This window comes from Merops nubicus, unplaced genomic scaffold (genome assembly GCF_000691845.1).
Source record: "Merops nubicus isolate BGI_N331 unplaced genomic scaffold, ASM69184v1 scaffold3874, whole genome shotgun sequence".
NCBI lineage: Eukaryota > Metazoa > Chordata > Aves > Coraciiformes > Meropidae > Merops > Merops nubicus.
This window is the reverse complement of record NW_008606062.1, coordinates 3733-24006: the sequence shown is the minus strand read 5'-3', so window position 1 is coordinate 24006 and position 20274 is coordinate 3733. Positions and strand designations below refer to the sequence as shown.

The following is a 20274-nucleotide window of genomic DNA, read 5'->3' as shown; positions in this document are numbered from 1 at the left end:
CAATCAAGTTTTCCTGATCAAAATTGTTTTCCCTAGGTACCTCTGGTTTGAACAATTATTATTTTTTATTTATGCCAAGAAACCATGAGATGTCCTGGATGGTTCTGCCAGCCTCAGCAGTGGCCATCGCAAGCACACCAACTAGCATCATAGACAAGTAAGCACGACTTACTACCTGCCACTCTCAAGGAGAAGCCTGCATAGTAATGTTTATGACAGGCTTACATCTTCTGGGGGCTGAGAGGGTACCACTGGGTAATTTATTTGACGTCATCTGAAACATTACCTCATCTACATCAAATCACACCAAAGAGCTCTTGAATCTTATAATCCTGATATTGGAGACCTGGCTGATGCATGTGGCCTTAGCTTTTGTTCCAGCTTTGGTGAAGTTCTAAAACTGCTAGAATTCCTTAAAGAAAATGCACTGGAAGACTAAATTTGTCTACAGAGATGAAAAACCTGACGATACATTGCCACTAAATGTCATCCTCTTGGGTCTTTTGGCCAGACTCTAAAATATCTCACATCAGCTGTGCCTGTGGCTTGCAGTCTTCAAAGGCTTGCAGCTGGCAGAGTTCATTCACAGGAGCAATCCTCTCTCAACTAAATCCTTAAAATCAGTAGGTTTGCTCATGTGAACAACTACTTATATGAGCAAAGATTTCAGGATTAGACATTTTTTAGTATTATTATAGTTCTTGAGGACAGGAGTGCATGCAGCTCAAAAGTCCTTCTCATCCCTACTATTTCACACCTGTTTGGAAAACATGCTGCGGGCAACCCTCCAAAGCAGGCAGGAATCCAGGAGAAACATCACTTGATGTCTTTCTGAGAAAAGAAATGGCTGTTTTCCTCTTAGATATGCAAACCAAATGAAGTTATTTTAACCTTTTGAGAGGATCACTATGTCTGCTTATTATTGCAACTAAAATTTCTGTTGGTGCCAAGCCAGATTAGGCTTAGATTCACTTACCAGCAGGAAAACCCCACACCATGGAAAAGTGCAGGGAAGAGACAAGCATTCTTCTGAAATCCAAAGCTTAGCCTCAGAGACGGGGCAGTGCTTAAAAGTTAGTACCAACTTCATTGAACCTCTCTGATTCTGAGGCTTAGCCAACAAAAATAACTGCATTAACTCTCTGTGTTCCCCTTCTCTGTCCAAGGGGTGTCATAAAAGCCATTGCACTGATTTGATGCTCTTAGCCCTGACTTTTGGCTGGATCTCAGAAGCACACAGCTCCTCTCAGCAGAGAGGCATATTTGAAGGTAGCAGAGTTTTTGGCAGCTGTTTTGCTCTGTAGAGCCTGTGTGCCAAGTCATCTTTCCAGCATAAGTTAGAACAGGTTTGAGACTGCTCTGAAGGGTTCTAGGTATTAACCAAACTGGGTCACAAAAGTTCCCATGCCAGCTGTGACCAATGAGCACTGTAAAAGTCATTATATTAAACCCACTGTGCCAGAAACCCTCTCCCACCAGGCTTCTCACCTCAGGTCACAGCACAGATCTTGCTTAATTTCAGTTATTATGCTCTTCAACATGTACCTGTTTGCACTGAAATCATAAAGGGGTTAGCGACGGATTTATCTGTTTCTGCTTAAGTCCTAGAAAACCAATTATCTCTCTAAAACTCAAAAAACATACAGGACTAATTACTCCTGACAACACTTTGTTTTGAAGCCACCAACCTGGTTTTATGTAATCAACAAAAGAAACCTGGACCTGACGAGATGTCTGTGGAAATGTAAAAACTGCAGCACACAGAGCAGCAAAGGAGAGTATTTGTCTCCCTCTCACCACCAAATTCCAAAATAACAAGTAAATTGTTGGTCCTACAAGCTACAGAAACAAAATGGAAGAAGTAATTTCTGTGCCACATCACTGCAGAGCAAAGTATGGTGTGAATGACAGAGTGACATCTCCTTGAAAGCTTCATCTCCAAGGTTACAGGTCCTGGCCCAGAAGGGTTTACTTAAATAGAAAATGTATTTTATTTAATAGAATGGATTATGACTATCTTATTAATTGTGATTATTCATATACTTTAAATTAGCATCCATAGCTCTTGTTCTTGCCCCAAAGCAACTGCAAAAATACTTGATGTAAGTCCAAGAACACAGGTAAGATCCTGGTTACCTCCCTACATCTCATCTGATTGGTCACAAGCTGTACACACAGAGCCTTCACCTTTATTAATTTCTTGTTAGAAGTTTTAAGTTGTCACCATTATTTTCCATACGGCACTACCTGTACAACTCATAAAGCATTAGGAAAAGTTTATAGACAGAAATTAAAGAATTTTTAGAAGGAGATTCTGAAATGTGTTTTCACGTTGTTTCCAACATATTTTAGGTGGTATGAGAGATTACACTGCCCGCTGAGAATTTATCACTAGGATCAGAAAAAAAAGGAAGAGTTTCGTTTACCTTCCATCTTTTGTGCTGGTTTCTGTCACCCTTTGTGAGCTGATACCATGCCAGCACCAGCAGTAATCAGTATTCACTGAAAGGCTTTCTTTTGTGTTTGTATGACAAGGCGCTGACTCAATACAAACAAGAGGCACACCAGACATTCTTTCGAGGAGATTTACAAGCAAAGTGAGGAAAAAGCCCTTACAAGAAGACTCCCCAAATCAGCCCAATCTTCTCATCTTCCAACAGGCTGTTCTACCAAAACAGCTAATTTAGGGTCTTACCACTCAGCATATTAAACAATTTGCAGATCTAAGACTATACCAAAGTGGACTGGATGCCATGATCTCATGATTATTAGTTGATAAATACAGGAATAAAAATTCCTTTTCACCCATTTTCTAAATGACTGCATAGAGCCACCTGGTCCTTCATGCAGTAGTGTTATTTATATTAAAGAATCATCCTGAAAACTCACAAAAACTCCCATAAAACTTAAGAGTTTGAAAGGCAACAGCTAGAGGTAAAAGATGTGTTTTAAAGCAGTATGCAAAGCTTAATACAAAATTTCTAGTATGTAGTGTCTATCTTTTTTTTTTTTTTTTTTATAGGAATCACATATTTAACCCAGAAAGTCATCCCAGTTTCCTGAATTAAACACTCTAAACAGTCATCACAAGCAAAACTGTACAACTGTTGGCTAAAGTCTGAAAATAGCAAGAATATATTTTAATGTAATTAATCATAAAGCACTTAGTAGTTGTCTGGGTGAAAGGAATCACTTTGTATTCTGTAACAATACAGTATATCTCCAAATAACAGATCCCCTCAGGACTCTTAACAGACTCAAATTGTCTTTATAATCTATTCCCTTTTATAGTCTATAGTAAGACAGTAAAAATACCGCACAAGTGGCCGGTAGAACAGGAACTGCCAGATCCATTAAAAGGGTTTCCCATGAAGAGTCTCTAAAAAGCCATTTGCTGGAAGTAGATTATATAGCCCATTTTCCTGCTTCTGCTATGAGCAAACAAATCCCTAAATGCACATATGAATGTCAAACCAATTGAATAATCCCAAACATTTGACATAATTACATACTCCACCTTTTAAAATGGTCCTGGCACCCTTAAATGGTAACTCATGCTGTGATGCACAATATGCAGGTAAAAGATGATTTGCCATTTGGCCTCTAATAACTGTGATATTTATCCAGGCTCTGAAGTTGACAAATTATGATAGAAAAGAGAATAAAGTAGAATGCAGGAATGCTGCTGCTCTGCATTGGCAAACAGCTCATCTATTTTGTACCCTGGTATCTAAGGATGGCATGAAAGGGAGGGAAAAACAACTTCAGAAGGGAAACCACAGGGAAATGTTAGCCAAAGGGTGTGTCTCTTCCTTCTGTATGCACATGCCATTCACAGTAAAGTATGACCACCACACTGTCCCATTGATGCTTCTGTTGGTCAGTCACCAACAAGCAAACGTGTTATTTTTATAGGGTAACTATGCCATCTGTACAAATCTTCCCTCCACTAGAGAAGAAAATTATGGCTTGACTAAAAATACCTCACTGCCATACTTCTGTATGTTATTCTGTGGAGAATTAAAGCAAGTCATTGTATCTGTTTGCAGAACTTTCTATAGTTTTGATGAAAATCAACATCAAAGACTAACCTTTCACTTAAATAAGTCAACATCATTTGTCCTGATCAAAATTCCTTATGATACTATTGGTTTTCTTGGGACTGTATAACCTGAAAACTGATGAATAACTTGAACCCTTCTGTTCTGTTGAGAAGAAATCCTCCTTTTCCCATTATGTGTTGAATTTGCCCTCCAAAGGAATGAAAAATCTATTCCTATAACTGACCACCAAATTCTTGGTAATATTTTGTTCAAATTCTGATCTTTCATTCTCCCATGTATTTGTGAGTCACAGCACAAGGGGTTATCTCTAGCTAACACATGGTTTGTGAGCAGTTAGGTAATGGTCTTTTCATTTTTTTCTACCAGTGGAGACAGACTGGTCAGCGCTATTCTCCTCAGCACAACTATTCTAGCAAAGTTTTAACCACCACCTTATTGCTACAGGCACTCCATAGTATCCAGCCTGGAATTAGATTCTCTGAAAAACTGCATGCTGTCTGTTCCTTTTGTGTCACTGTAATAAAAAAAAAGATAAAATTAAAAACATACTCAAATCCATACTGGTATTTTGTACCCTACAGTCAGTGAAGCTCTATTGCTTGCAAGAATCAATAAAGTCATATAATTTAAGACCTTTTCAACATTCTCACTTTTCAAATTCATTATGATACTGACCTATTTTGTTTTCTTCTGAGACAACAAATTCTTTTTTGTCTCTGCATTGAATTATCACTTTAAACTTTATCACTTCCCAAGTAATGCACCTCTAATGCAGTCTCTTGCAGCGTGCCAACCTGTTTCCACAGTCCTCCAAAGAACACTGCCTGTTTCTCTTTGTGCCTCTAATAGATCAGGAAAATCATAATGAAATGCTACGAATGAGCATTTCCTGTGCATTGGTTCAGCTGGCAGCCAAACACCCACAGCTGTGATCAAACACCTGACTTGGGATGCTCTGACCCACTGTACCATATCCAGATGAACTAACTTAATTTAACTGTTGAGCAAAAGAAGCAAAATATGTACCTGGGGAGTGTATGTGTTATAGTTGAGGTATGGAAGGAAACCACTTCTCTTGGAAAGAGGAGAGGAGGATCCCAGCCCATCAGTGTAATTGTGCCTGGGTAGAAATGACACAGCCAACTCCAAGTGGTCAATGTCTCAGAGAGACCCAGTGGGTCAGCACCTCAGCCACACTAGTGAGCTTCAGGAGCTCCTTCACTGCTACGCGATGTTGTAGGAAATCAAGGATCAGAGATTGCAAATCTCGAGAACCAGAAAGAAGTTTTAGCAATTCATTTGGAGGAAGGGAATAAGATGCTGTGTACAAGGGATGGAGCGTGGAAGAACACTAGAGGCAGTGGATCATCAGGAAGTCTTTGCATGGCTCTGATTTCAAATTTTTTAACAATTTAATCTCTAAGACTGAAAATTAAATCTTTGCAATATGAGCTTGAAAAAGCTTTTCTGTATAAGCTTGTCCTTGGTGCACAGAGGACAACCCAAGCAGCTTTCCAATCACGCAGTGCTGTGAATGCCCCGTCACCCACACTGGAGAAGCTTACTCAGAACAGCAACAATCTCACATCAAGGTGACATCAGGAAGGGACAGCACATTCTTGCCACAGGGACTTGAATTTTAGAAGCATTTGTAACTCAGGCACAAGGTGATTGTAACAGGGTCATGAGCTACAGGCAGCACGCCCAGTTAATATGTAAATCTCTCCCACAAACATACAGGGGGATTAGAAGCTGATTTTCCAGCCACTAAGCCAAAGTTCTCTACAACAGCAAAGCCAAGGAGTTACTCCTTTGCAAATAGTGTCATCTCTGGTTTGCAAAACAACCATAAATGAAGCATGATGGCACCATCCACTACAGTAATAGATGGACTGCAGTGTTGTAAGGTAATGCTGTTACTCCATGTTGCACAAACTGATTATCTCAGTTGTTTCATGATAATAGTTCCTTATTAAAAGATTTGTTTCCAAATGACACTTCTGAGAGCCTTATACTGCTGACTATGCCGAAAGGGAATTTCAAGGCCAGCTTCAGGATTTGTGACTCTGTGACACGGTGGAGGTAAAGTGGGTGCTCTTTTTGTTACAAACGCGGGTCCAGAACCAGCTTAGGCTACAGGTATTAACATACAGCTCGTGTGCCAGATCTAACCCCTAGGAGAGCGTTAATCCAATGTGCCAACTGCTGCTGCACTCTAATACAGCTCTGCCCTGCCAAGCAATTACAGAAGCCTCCTTTTGCTCCCGAGCCACCTGTCCCTCGCAGCACTCCACTGGCACCAGCATCACCAGCAAGCACTTGCAGCCACTGCCTTAAAGGACAACTCCATTTTTAACTGGTAAATAAAACAGCAGCTACAAAACACTCGGTAGTATTTTTGCACCAGCCTTTGTGCACTTGTCGTTGCTGGGGTTATTTGGAAGCATCTGCAATCAAGTTATTAAGAATTACAAGTGAGGGTTATGAATAATGAGCTCTTTTTGTTCTTGAACTTGTTTTTAAACTTTTATAGGTATTCACATCACATGGTATAAACTCCCAGTTTCCCCTCTCACTATGCAGTAGGTGTAGTGTAAGGTTGGATGGAAATTCTCCAAGCACTGCACTTGCCTGTTTTATAGCCCTGTTTAGAAACTTGGAAATGAGAATTAAATTATCTAGTATGCAGTTAATGTTGTGACTCTAACATGCCAAACAATATATCTAAAAAGAAGAAATAAAAGATAAACAAATAATATTACATAATAAGAACTAGAACAAAAGTAGCCTAGGGCCAAATAAAAATTTTAGAAGACAACAATTATCCCAAACCCAGGAAATATAGAGAACGTTCAAATTCATACAAATACACAAAAAAAACCAAACCCATGATTTTCTTGGAATATCTGTAGTCATAATAATATTGGGTCAGACTCGATGTCCATCCAGTTCACTATCCTGGCTTGGAGAGCAGCCCAAAGCCAATTCAGAAAGAAGACTTAGCTTATAATCATCCTTCCCCAAAATACTTACCCAGGCTCTTGCAGTTTGCAGCTTGGAGCCACTCCCTTCACAGCTGCCTATCTTGAAGGATGTCCCTGCCATTGACCTCTTCTGTTGTTCTTTACAAGTGTTTACCCTTTTTGCACCTACAACCTTAGATAGCAACACTCTGTTCCCAGACAATAGTGCCCAAAGCCTGTTTGGGGTATGATTCCTCTGACCAGGCTTTGGTGTCTGTGTTAGCCTCAGATTTAAACCCTGGAGCACACTGATTATAAAGGCAGCCCAGGGTAGATGACATAGATGGGGAGTTTACATTGTTCTCATCTACATTCACTTGACTGACACTCACCTTCACTGACTTTGGAGTTAGAAGTCCAAGGGCTGAATGACAGCATGAGAAATCAGTGCTTAATAATCAATACTTTTAACAAAACATTAGATAATGCTGTCTTAAAATGAAACACTTATTGAGCTGAGCAGACCGAATGTGGAAAGCTTCTAAAACCCTCTTTTTTTGTGACGTTTACAGTGCAAACGGTGCAGCTTTATAGCAATTATGTGCGAACGAAGCCATGAAAATGGGCTGAATGCTTAGTATATCTAATTAATTTATTCACTTTTACATAATTCACTTTAGTGGCAGAAATTAGCAACTACAGAAGTACAGCATATGTTCATTCTATTAAAATTTACTCAGCATATAAAAATTGTTTAACAGTTGAGAAGGTGAATACTAAAAAGAAGTTAACACTGTCATTGAAATCTTTTCTGATGGCCATAGGCTCAGGGCATTCTTAGAAGTCTCAAAGAAAGGAATTCAAGACAAGAAAGATGACATCTTCAAAAAGCATTAGAGAGCAGCAGTTTAAGAGCACTGAAGTGGATGTGAAAGGAGAATGAAAGTAGTGAGGTATATGCCAGGGACTTTGGTCCCAAATCCTCTCTCTATTCAGTGAAAGATTCATTTTCCAGTTCCATAGGAGATCAGAAGACTGAGAGCTGTATCTTGACGCACACATGGATCTAATTCACCAGAGGTGACATTTCTATTTTCTGACATAAGGGAAAATAAACTGAAATCACATATGAGACAGTGGGACATTTTGTGTGCTATTCTTGTGATTCTGTGGACATCTTCCAAGGGGCGAAGGGACTGTGGTGATCATGGGCAACTCTTCAGAAAGTGGAGGGAGACTAAACAGGACAGGAAGAAACAGAGAGCATCCCCTGCTCTTTGCCTGCTGCACAACTCTTCACAGCAGCACTGCTGTGCAGGTACCCTTCCACTCTAGCACACAAAAACCTGAGGGCTCACAATTTTAGAGACCTGACTAAAGCCCTGTGGTTCATCTCCCTGCTCAAGAAAGCTTTCTTGGAGAAGTGAACAGAAGATTCCATTTTCAAATCTGTTGCATTAGCTGCCCAAGGAGGAACATTAATTACTGGGTTTTTACATAACTCTGGTAAAAACAGAATTCTGAATGCAGCTGAAGAGACAAAAGGCAGTTGTTTGGGATAAATACAGAGCTGCACACTCTTTGGAGTTAGGCATGTAACTCAGCAAAAGAGGAGAACACCTGCATCAGAGTATTTGCATTTCTGAGTACAGGAATTTCACTGGGATGCTCTGTATAGTAAGATCTAGTTTTCCAGAAGAGGGCACTACATTTTTTTTTTTTTTTTCCTATTTCAGTGATTAAGAATAAATAAACTGGAAATGAGATTTAAACTCCTGGAGCCTGGGTCTGCTTCCTATGTTTCTGCATAGACACCAGAATTAAATTCTTTCTGATTTTGCTTTCTAATGCCTTTTAAATCACTGTTGTTTTCCCATTTTGCAGCCTATTCTTAATATATTTATTTTCTTAACATTTTAAAATAACTCTCTATACTTACCACAATCCGACATAAAATGGGATATTTATTGTCCCTAAAAAAATGTAGAAAGCAAAATTTTGCTAAAAACAGGAACTCATCTCTAATATAATTCTGAAGCCTTTGTATGCTACATGGAATCTTGTTCTTTATTAAGTTCTATTTTATTTTTTTCTATTTTTTCATATAGCTACATTTCTTTCTTTTGTCTTAAAGCAAAGAAAGTTCTCCTGTGTTTCACTAAGATGGATTCCCATATGAGTGCAAGAAAGAAAACTGAAATGATTTCACTGCCAACTATCTGATTTTGACTATCTAGGAGACCTTGTACAATTACCTTACCTATGTTTTATTCAAAAATAGATTGCAGATTCTTTTCAAGATGTTTTGTGAATTTTGACAGAACATTAATCTCTCCCAGTCTGTCCAAGTTAGTTCATCTATACACTCAGAAAAGGAAGCAGAATGAGAAATGTAATCTTATCCAAGAAAAGAAAAATTGGTTATTTTTGTTTCATAGTGTTTTGACTTGAGTCTTTTTATTTTCCCTTCTCTGTTTGATGAAAATCTCATTTGCTAAAGAAAATATTTACAGAGGAGGACTGCTGATAGCTGATACTGATAGATAATATACCTATGTACTCTTGCATGACAGGCTAATTATTTCTCACTTTCAATATTACTCTAGCCTCCTCTGGAACTGTGGATTTGCTTTTCAGTTTACTGATATGTATCTGTGCCTGTGAATAAATGTAGGATACAGTTTCTTGGCCTCTGCTACATGAGCAAGACCATCCAGCTTAGTTTGAAACGTTATTTTTGCACTCAATCATGTCTCTGCAATTTGTCTCCCAGCTCTAAATCAGGAGGCTTAAAGTTTAATCCTAACTCCATTTATCAACATTATTGGAAGAACAACAAGAGTTATTCCTTTGTTTTTAATAGAAAATAGTTAAAGCTCAGAGGTGGCACAGCACCTGAAGTCAGCATACTGTTTTTAATGCTCTTCATTTCATGCGGGTAGTATTTTGTTGCAATAAGCACACTAAACAACACTCCCTGGAATGGAGACTCAGTAAAAAAATTGAGATTTAGAGATGTTTAACTGAAACCATTGCTATAGAGGTAGCATGCATTAGCAACACTGGAATGGGGAGGACTAAGGACTGCAGGAAGACCAGCTGGGCAGAGCTTTGCAGGCAAACATCTTATTGTACTTTATGAAAGCAGCTAGATCATAATTTCAAAAGCACAAGCTTCTTGCTGAAAACATCCCCCAATAACAGGGAGCAACAGAGCTAAAAAACTGGGATCCCAATGTGGCTTTACCATTCCAGGAAAGAGCTGCAGGCTACAAATAGCCATAGTGGCTACCCACAATAAATGCAGGGGCCCCACCAGTCCTTCAATGCTGAGATGATCCCACTCCTCAAGTACCTGCTGAGGACATACTCAGTTGGAGTGAGCACCCAGTCCTTTTATCTGAGGGGTGCAAACACATTTTCCATGGATAATAAAGACAAGAAGGCTCCACCCACACACAACTCTATGCTGAGATTCATTGCCTATTATTTTCTATTTATTAAGAATGGAAAATAAAGAAGTATGCAGATTTGGGATGTGTCATTTCACTCTGCATTTTTTATTGCTGCTTATACCCCGAGTTATAACGACAGACCTTTAATTTTAGCTAGGAACTCCTTATTCCGTGGCCCAAGGAACTTAACTACAAAATGTCCCTGCAGTTCATTCATTTGGGTGCTTAACCCCACTCTAACTCCTTGTTTAAGGTGAAATTTTTTCTGCAGTTAAACTGCACTATGCCAAAGCAGAAGGTTGCTGCCAAAACCGAAAAACCATTCAGGCTCCATAAAGGAGCATGTTTTCTGCTGGAGCTTTGTTGGGATTTGAAATGAACTATGAGATTCCTCCAAAACAAATTAAACAAACAATAGGCTTGACCTCTTTTCTTCCTCTGTGTTAGTCCAAAATTTGTCCTTAAAGTTATTAATGTGAAATTAGTTTCTGTAGTTTTCTTTAAAAGGGAGCTCCAGGATTAAACTTGTTACTAATTATTGTTCCACCATCCTGTGCCAGTGCCCAAAAATTCTGTATTCTAAACATACCATGCAACAGAAATTAGACAGAACAATGAATGCTGAGCAGTAAAAACTAATATTCCCACCACCCGATAACATTTACTCAATTAAAACGTGTATCCACCCTCCCATAGCAAGTATTTTTAATTTCGTAAGCATGTGCAGCAGAAAAAAAAAACTGGCATTAAAAGTGCTCTGCTGTTGAAGGCACAACTAAGGACACCTGAGAAGACAGTGTTTGCACAATGCTGTAATAGAGCTTTGAAAACCCATAAATCCCTTTAGGGTTGTGTGGCAAACTTTCCTCTCTCTCTGTGCTACCGCGGAGATACAATATTAATTAGGCTGAACCAATTACTGATACCAACACATGGCAGAAAAACTCAACACATCAGTACGTCTGACAGAGATATTGCTACTTCTGCCTGAATTGAGGCAGGAAATTTGGTAGGAAAATCCGGGATTTGGAAGGAAAATCTCCCAGCTGCTCAGACTTTATTAACTGCTCTGGTTTACGTAATGCAAGGTGACTGTGAAGTGCTGGTGTTCTGGGTGAGCTGCACACCTCTAGGTCTGACAGAGAAGCAAATGGAAGTGCAGAAACATTTTTGAATCAACCTTCTCTGATGCCTTTGAAAACCATCTTTTGTCTATCTTGTTGCTGTTCAGGCTGCATTTAAAATGGCAGATTAGGGAATTTATTCATGGTGGGTTTGAGATTTGAAAAGACAGGCAGTCTTTCACAAAGGGTCTTTTAAGTAGACCAGAGTCATAATTAAAAAAAACCCACAACAACCTCCTTTTAAAATATATGATTGCCTCTAAATTTTGTCAAATAATGGATTTGAAGCTGAAGCAGCAGCTAAAGTAAACTATCACCCAGAAAATTAACCTCCCCTGTATTCTCAGTACTTTCTTGTTAATACAACACTTCTGGACACACAAGCCTTAGCTTTTGTTATGTAAATGTAGCTGGAGTACTTCTGTTCTCCTTATCACTACAAATAGGACAAAAAGCACATTATTAAACAAGGATATTTGCTCTACTGATCTTGGCTGCTGAAATAATATGGCTCAAAACATGCTGGAAGAACATGATGTAAGAAGGAGGAGAAAAAATGTGGCCCCACTTTCAGTCATAGAATCATAGAATGTTTTAGGCTGGAAGGGACCTCTAGAGGTCATCTGGTCCAAACTCCCTACACAAGCAGGGACATCTTTACCTAGGTCAGGTCACCCAGGGCTCTATCAAGCCTGACCCTGAATGACTCCAGGTTTGGGGACTCCACTACCTCTTCTAGGCAGCCCATTCCAATGATCCATCACTCTTATATTAAAGAATTTTTACTGTGCAGCTTTCCAATGGAGGAGGCCTTCTGGCTTATGAGCAACAAAGATTCAAAACTGGGTTCGTATGAAAAAAAGGATATGAAAACTATAAACATAAGCTTTTTCCCCTCAAAATGCTCTGCTCAAAATTTCTATTGGTTTACAACAAACATCAAAAATGAAACAAAACACTAACCTATGTGGCATTATTTTATGGTACAAAAGTTCTAACCATGACCACGTTACATAGTTGATCATTCTACATTTTCACTGCTAGTGGAAACAACATCGGGTGTTGTTGGAAAAAATGGAAAAAGTAAATTTGAAATATATTTATTGCCATGGAAAGAACACAGATTTATGCAAACCTATTTCTAGCATTGGTAAATCCATTTCAATTAAGTAATAAATATCATAGCTATGGTATTAACAGTATTACTAATGATAGATATGACAGTGTCTAATTTTCAGAGGCATATTTATCATAATAGTAGTGCTTACCTAACTCAAAAGGATGTTGTGAGTTTTCATTAATATTTATACCCATTAGTATTTTGGAAATAACAGGCATTACATTATTTTAATTGGAGCCATAAGCAAAAAAAAACTGTTAATTCCACATACCAACCAGACTTGGACACGTAGTAAAAAATAGCAGCAACAACAGTAATAATATGCTGCTTTCTATAAATCATCCTTTTCTCTTCATTCACACTCTAAATACAAAGCCCAGGGTTTGGACTGGGTCTTTCTGAGTTCTCTCAGGTCCAACTGCTCCCAGGAAGATCTATGGCAACAGGCAAGGAGGAAAGAAAGACTAAACACACCACATGAACTACTAAAAAAAAAAATAAAATAGTTGGGCCTGTTCTAATTACAACGGTGATTAATTCTTTGCAGCTTTCAGCATTATAAAAATGCATTCCTTTAACAGGAAATAGGTAATAGCGTCTGTTGTATATCAGCTATAAAAGTCTCTAAGTCCTAGCTGTTGTTCAGAAGACTTAGCAGTTTGGTTGGTATTAATCAACCAGGATTTCCACTGTGTTATTGGTCTTAACTAGCTCAAACACAGTAATGGACTGGTAAATTGGCAATGAAGAACAAAGAGCTTTGAGAAGAATCTTAGCCACTTTATCTCCCCTCTTGCCTTGCAACAACAGCTATTCATAATAAAGGCCATTAAATATTCTCTATTTAATGTCTCAACATGTCACTCAGGAAAATCTCACTTACTTTCCTCTATTTCTTTTATCACCATTACACAAACTCCACTGGTTAACTCTGACTACCACAGAAAGCCACACAAGCCTGTGGGGCTTGGTTCCTCATCATTTTTCTTACCCCATCACTCTCCCAGCTGCAGAAACACTATGGAATTTAAGAGGTGGTTTGTCGCCTGGCTATTTAGGAAATCCCTTTTGGAGAGCACAGAGACCCACAAATTGACCTGACACCACCAGAGACAGCCTTGACCCTATGCATGCTTTCTGCTGAGATGCTGTGGCTGAATCCTGATTTGCCAGTTTATCTGGGGCTACTGAACTCCACAGACAGAGCCCCATACACTTGTGTAAAAATTATCTGAAATCCAAGTTTCTCTATGCGTGTATTTATTCCCAAATGCTTTCTGAAAATTTCACCCTATAAAGAAAGAATATTCTAAAGAGAAAGAAGCCTGGTGCCTTCCTCATGACCTTTCCAGAAAAAGAGCAAATCTTCTGTGTTCAAGGTTAGAGAAGCTCCCTATTAGCACAAGGCTTACCCAGAATATTGCTGCCCAAAAGATTAAACTTCTGTAAATATAAGCACTGCAAAAAAAAAAAAGCATTTAGAATGAAAGCTGACAGCCTGGCTAGCCACAGTGTAACCCACACCAGTCTCACAACTGCCTGCCAAGCTTCCTGGGAGAAATTTTAAGGAACATGCTTTAATTTATCATCCTCTAAGATGATGAAGTGATACAACAGCAAAACACACATTAGTTGCCTCAATATCTTTGCAAAACAGGTGCCTGCCAGTTCAGGGCTGTGTTATTCCAGTGTGGGTGTTAGTACTATTACCCAGACCAACACTGAGCAAAGATGACTCTGTATAAATAAATACAGAAATCATAGAAGAAAGCTATTATTGGCAGGAAATGACTTTGTAGCATTTTTCTTAAAAATATTTCCCTTAATTGGAATGACACTATGCTTTTCTCTTTTTATTATTATTCCTATCTTGTATTAAAAATAGAGGCTGAAGCCATTTATATTAGAATTCAGATACATGATTAATTAATATAATGTGTATTAAGGTATTATACACATATTCTGTAAATACAGAACAATTGTATAGTGTAAAAAAGGGATGAAAACACCTATATTCACAATTAAAAAGCTGTAGGTCACATTTTTGAATGGCAAAAAATGAAGCAGGACTTTCTGAGTCCTATAAAAAGAGAACACAATATAGTTTCACAATACTTTTTTGGAAGTATATATTGAATTAAACTTTAAATAAACCCCCTTTGACAATAAATTTCCAGAAATTTCATTTTGACTTTGCAACAAGGACAACTGCCCAAGGCTTTGCTAATCAATTTCTTGTATTGCAGAAAACAACGTAACTTGAATTTTGTCCAAGTATACAGTTTAAAATGCAGAAAATGTGAAAAGCTAACTGACATGCAAATATTTGTAGCCAGAGTCTGCATACCAAGTGAGAAGAAAGCTGAATAAGTAATTTAACAGTTATTGCAACTTTAATAAACACAGATCCACCCGTCATAGCTTAAGGAAGTAATATTCAAGAGTGAATCTTACAATCTTACTACCCCTCTATTAATACCCTTCTAAAACAAAAAAATCTTTGTAGCCTTTATAAACACAGATCTTAAAGGAAAAAGGAGGGGGTTTATTTCTGTTTGGTTTTCTTTCAGAAGAGTACTATTTCAGGAACTCTTGCCATCATAAGCCTATCTTCCTTTCTATCCCCATCCCACTCATCCTCCTCCATTGCCTACATCAAGCATTCCTCTGCAGGTTGAACACAAGTCTGGGCTGCAAAAGCCCTGTAACTGCTTTTTGCAAATCTGAGTGTGCAGTCCTTTGGGTGAATAAATGTTGAGAGTGAATTTCTTGTTACCGCTTTTTAGGAATGATTTTTTTTCCCCCCTCTCATTATAATTTTTATTACAGAAATTTTTCTCTTGTTCTCAGAGGAACTGAGGAAGCCCTCTCTCCTCAGGGCTCTTCCAGCTTGCACAATCCATCTGAGCAGTGTCAGCACAGGGCTTCCACAGCCAAAGGCCAATCTCCACTAAAAGAACTGAATTTTACAAAACATCTCTGGCACATAAGGCTGGGGCAATTTTAGGCACAGGCTTTGCTTGCTTGAGTGGCTATTAGCCTGTCTTCCCCATATTTAGATTTAACTTAACACTTCCACATTCATCTCCATCTAGAACTCTGCTATGCTTTAGGTAAGTGAAGCTGCACCAGCAGTGATTTCCAAACTAAAAAGTATTTAGGAGTTACCCCTAAAAGTTTCTGATACAGTTTTATTTGACTTTTTTTCTAACACCAGGCATGGTTCTCCTGACTTTTAAACCACTGTGTGTCAGGAATAACGCCAAAGATGACAGCAGAAAAATAAGATAAGCAACAGAGCCACAACCTCTACTACACAAAAGACCAACAAATTTCCTTTGGTTAGCAGCTGTAACTGGATTTGTTTTATGGAAGAAGAATTGCAGGCGCTGGTGAATGAATTATTTTCATTTTGAGGAATTGGTGCAATTCCAGATTATGGAAACAAAATGTATAGGGCTTATAGTTTATCCAAGTAGTACAGCATAGCTATTATTCAAATATTTCAGGTCTTATACCAGCAGAATTTAAAAAGAAAATAAATATTATTCATGCTGAAGGACTGCTTTCCATGCATTTGATTCTTTAGCTATTATTTAAAAATGGCTCATTACAATTTTCTCCTTTGAAGTTTTTTAGAAAATTCACCCTAATCTAAATTTTAGTGGTAACCCAATGGTGATTTCTTACAAATGATTTATACCTAGCTCTCAGAAGAAAAGGATTTATAATGAAAGTGATAGCTCAACTCTAACTGCAGCACTGGGAACGGTGGCACCATAATTAATGTATTATTTCAGTTGTGGGAGACACTGACAGTTGCTTTTTGTTCTGGAGAAGAAATTTATAGTGAGTCTGAAAAGGCACCACAGGAAAAAAAAAAATCACAGAAAAGGAACAGAAATCCTTGTAGCAAAGACATGTCCTTACAATCCCCCTCCAAAAGACCATAAAATCCTGGCAACAACAGTGTTTCCTCTGTGGTGTAATTTATACCTTTCTCCTCTACTAGATGGCAGCATGACACGCTCTCAGAATATCTAAGCAAAGGGTTTTCTTTGTTTTATAGGAAGCAATTAATTTCAAATATCATCTTTTATTTGACAAATTAAAGAAAAAAAAAGAAAAGAAAAAACAAACAAACAAACAACAACAACCAAAAAAAAAAAAAAAAACAAAAAAAAAACAAACCAAAACAAAAAAATCAAGCTTGCCAATGGCTATGTATTTGGAAATCAAATCTGTTTACTTACTGGTTCAACATTAAAAGCAAAAAGTGCATATTCCCGGTCAGGTGATACTTCGTACCGAATAGCCTTTAAGGAGACCTAGAAAATAAACCAAACATTGAAATAAATATTTTTCACTTTTCAAGCCAATGACATCCAGAACCTATTATCGTGACTATCTTTCGAATGATGAAGAATACTGCCAGACTAATGTCTTGAAAAATAATACATCACATCTCTTTTCAAAACCCAGAAATGTTATGTGGGAACTCATATGCTCCCATAAGAGAAAGTATAACTGCATTGTGACTCAGAGCAGGCAGCTATCTCAGAAAGCCAGAATTTTCCTTACAAACTTACTGCACAGTGGCTGGTGGGGCAGCTGTGGGCAGCACGTAGTAGAGAACTCTGATAAATGTAGTATTATTAATTCCCTCTCATTCCCTGCAGTCACTGGCTGAAGTGCAGGAGATTACAAACAGTAAATACCTGCTGGAGCAAATTAGTATAATGAGACAACACTACCTCTCCCAATTAACACAACACTGAAGACAAGCATCTAATTTTCCCCAGTTAAAAAAGTCTTTGGGATGCTCTGGTGATAGAGCTTCTCAGGTGGATGCTGCCTGGGTTCTGCAAAACGCTGAAGTGTATGTCTTAAGAACAAAAAGAGATGCCAAAATATCTCAGACTTGTCAGGAATTACCTTTTCCCTGCTCCACTTATCATTTGCATAGTGCAGGTGTTTCTCCTTTCCAGTGTGTTTCCATAGAATACATTTCTGGCACACATGGCACCAAGGTCAAAGTGAGGTGCCATTAACAAGTCGCTCACCCACTATCTTTTAAAACTCACCTTCTCAGCTAACAAATTAGATATAGGTCCTTGAGAGATTCTCGTGGAGCACAATGGAACGGGGAATTTGGGCTGCAGGGAAATACACAGCATTCCACTGGGAGAGCCATCCCCAAGGCCAGCGAGGCTGGAGGTGGTGCACAGAGAATCCAGGGGACAGCCGACAGCAGCAGGGACTGATCAGAGCATTACAGGATGGTTCCTGTGGGAAGGGACCTTTGAAGGTCACTTAGTCCAACCCCTCTGCAGTGAGCAGGGACATCTTTAACTAGGTGAGGTTGCTCAGAGCCCTGTCCAACCTGACCTTGAATGTTTCCAGGGATGGGGTACCTACCACCTTTCTGGACAACCTAATGAGCTGACAGGCCAGAATGGATCAGGATGGGAGTACCAGGGGACAGTGAGAGCCAGCAGTGTCAGTATGAAAACAGATTTTATTTACTGTTATATTAGTAACATGGAGAAAGAAAAATATGTCAAGGTAGCAAAAGTTTTTCTGACCCATGGCCGTGATGGAAGAGAACAAAGTCAATGTGCCTGGATGAGGTCTAATGGCAGGTCTTGTATTGGGAGTTTTTGGATTATTGTGGAGGTGATGTTCTACAGATTTATTGGGACTTTTTGGATTAATGTGGAGGTGACATTCTGCAAATATATTTACTGACAGAGCAGAGGAGCAAGGGTAGAACAGGCAGCAGGGAGGCCATAGCATGACTAAGTAGGATTATCTTGTAACACTGTTTTTCTTACAAATGGCAAAACTTAAAAACCAGGGGACTAAACAGAGGCCAAATGGAAGCTGTTTGACTTCAATGGATCTTGACATTAAATGAAGCCAGCCTATTCCTTGACCTTCAACAGAACTGTAAAGAAAGAGGTTATGCTCTGGTAAAGGAGGATTGCTTGTGTGATGTAGCAGAGGTTGAAGGTTAAATGGCAGCATGCTGAATTTAAGGTTGGGTCCTGCAGTAATAATTCAGTGATAAATTCTTCGTCTCATTAAAAAAAGAATTAATACTGTACATGAGCTTTTTATGAGTCATATACTGCAAAATAAAATCAACTTGGAACGTGGTTTTATAGTTTTATTGCAGACTTCTAGATTTTGAGTTTCTAAAGATGTTTTCTGCACATCTTGGGTCATTAAGAAAAGTCTCTGCTAGCCATCTTCTGCTTTTGTAGTTTTGTAATGGTACAGTAGAACAAACCCACCTCAATCTAACCAAAACCTTGGGAAAATACTGCCTAAGCTACAATTTTATCAGGATGACATGATTCATATCTCATTGTTGGAGCAAACGTAAGTGTATTTTACCTCGGAAATTAACTTCTTACAGGAAATATTGAAAACACTCTGACATTTAATGTATTAACTTCTGCCACAATTCTGGCTTCATCTACTACAAAAAAACAATGTTATGGAACACTTTTATTATAGTAAATAATACTCTGTGTCAGCTGTGAATTTATTTTCTTTTTATTCATTTTAATAGTCACCTACTAACTTCTTTCCCCAATAATTTCTTAGAGTTTCTTTCAAATGCAACTCCACTTCCATTCATCAACATTATTCATTAGCAAAACTGAAATTACATTTCAGCTATTAGGCAAGAAAAATCAGCAGATTTCAATTAAAAAAATAAGTATTTGCATGAAGGACTGTGGAGAATGCTACCAATAGACAGGAAATTATATCAATTGGCTTCTTTTATTAAGCATGCAAAGCAAAGAATTATGCATCTTTCAATTATATATGATATGCAAGACTAGCTTCAAAGATCTTTTTGATACTTTTCTGTAGTATGAAAGTGAGCTTGCATAATAACAAAAGCTGAAGTTCAATTTCATATACCAGTCATTGCATAGCCCATAGTACTAGTGGTGTATTGCTTCTCCTTGACAATACACAGAGTTGAAACCCAAGTCATTTTCTGCTGTGCTGATCCAAACAGAAGAGAACTGTGAAATTCTGCTACTCATTATAGAAAATACTTACAATTTTTTTGTTTTCTATTAAAATTGTTGAATGGTTAGTTTCAACATTCCTCAGAATTACTGTGCCATTCGGGTTTCTATAAATGAATTCGTTATCTGCAAGGAGGAAAAGAAAAAAACATTAAGGAAATCTGAAATTCTCCATTTGTGTAGAACCTGATTATAGACTTGAACCAAAAGTACCGCTGGGAACTTCCCTCCAAAGAAAACAGATTAATTTTTTTAAATGTAGCCATTGCTGTGATGTTAAGGTGGCTTTCAAGATAGTCACTAAACAACATGGTTAGTGTTTGTCACATGTTTCTTCTGTCACAATTTCCCAGAGCTGAATGCAAGAGGGTGACCTGTTCTGAATGTATGTACACCGCTGGCTGTATTGTTAGTGTAGAAAAAAACAAGATCAAAACACACTCCTTATGCTTAAGGTTTCCAGGATCCTCTGTCTCTGTAGAAGTATAATAAGCCAGAT

At 38.3% G+C, this 20274-nt stretch overlaps 1 protein-coding gene across 1 annotated transcript in view; it reads right to left on the bottom strand.

Moving 5' to 3' along the window:
• DPP6 (dipeptidyl-peptidase 6) overlaps positions 1 to 19901 on the bottom strand; it is a gene marked incomplete at its 5' end in the record, with an annotated part of 142397 nt that extends 122496 nt beyond the window's left edge. The window contains 2 exons of the mRNA XM_008939511.1: positions 16980 to 17054; positions 19807 to 19901. Coding sequence (XP_008937759.1) covers positions 16980 to 17054; positions 19807 to 19901 — 170 coding nt within the window. The remainder of the gene's footprint in view (positions 1 to 16979; positions 17055 to 19806) is intronic.
• Between the last annotated feature and the right edge of the window lie 373 nt (positions 19902 to 20274).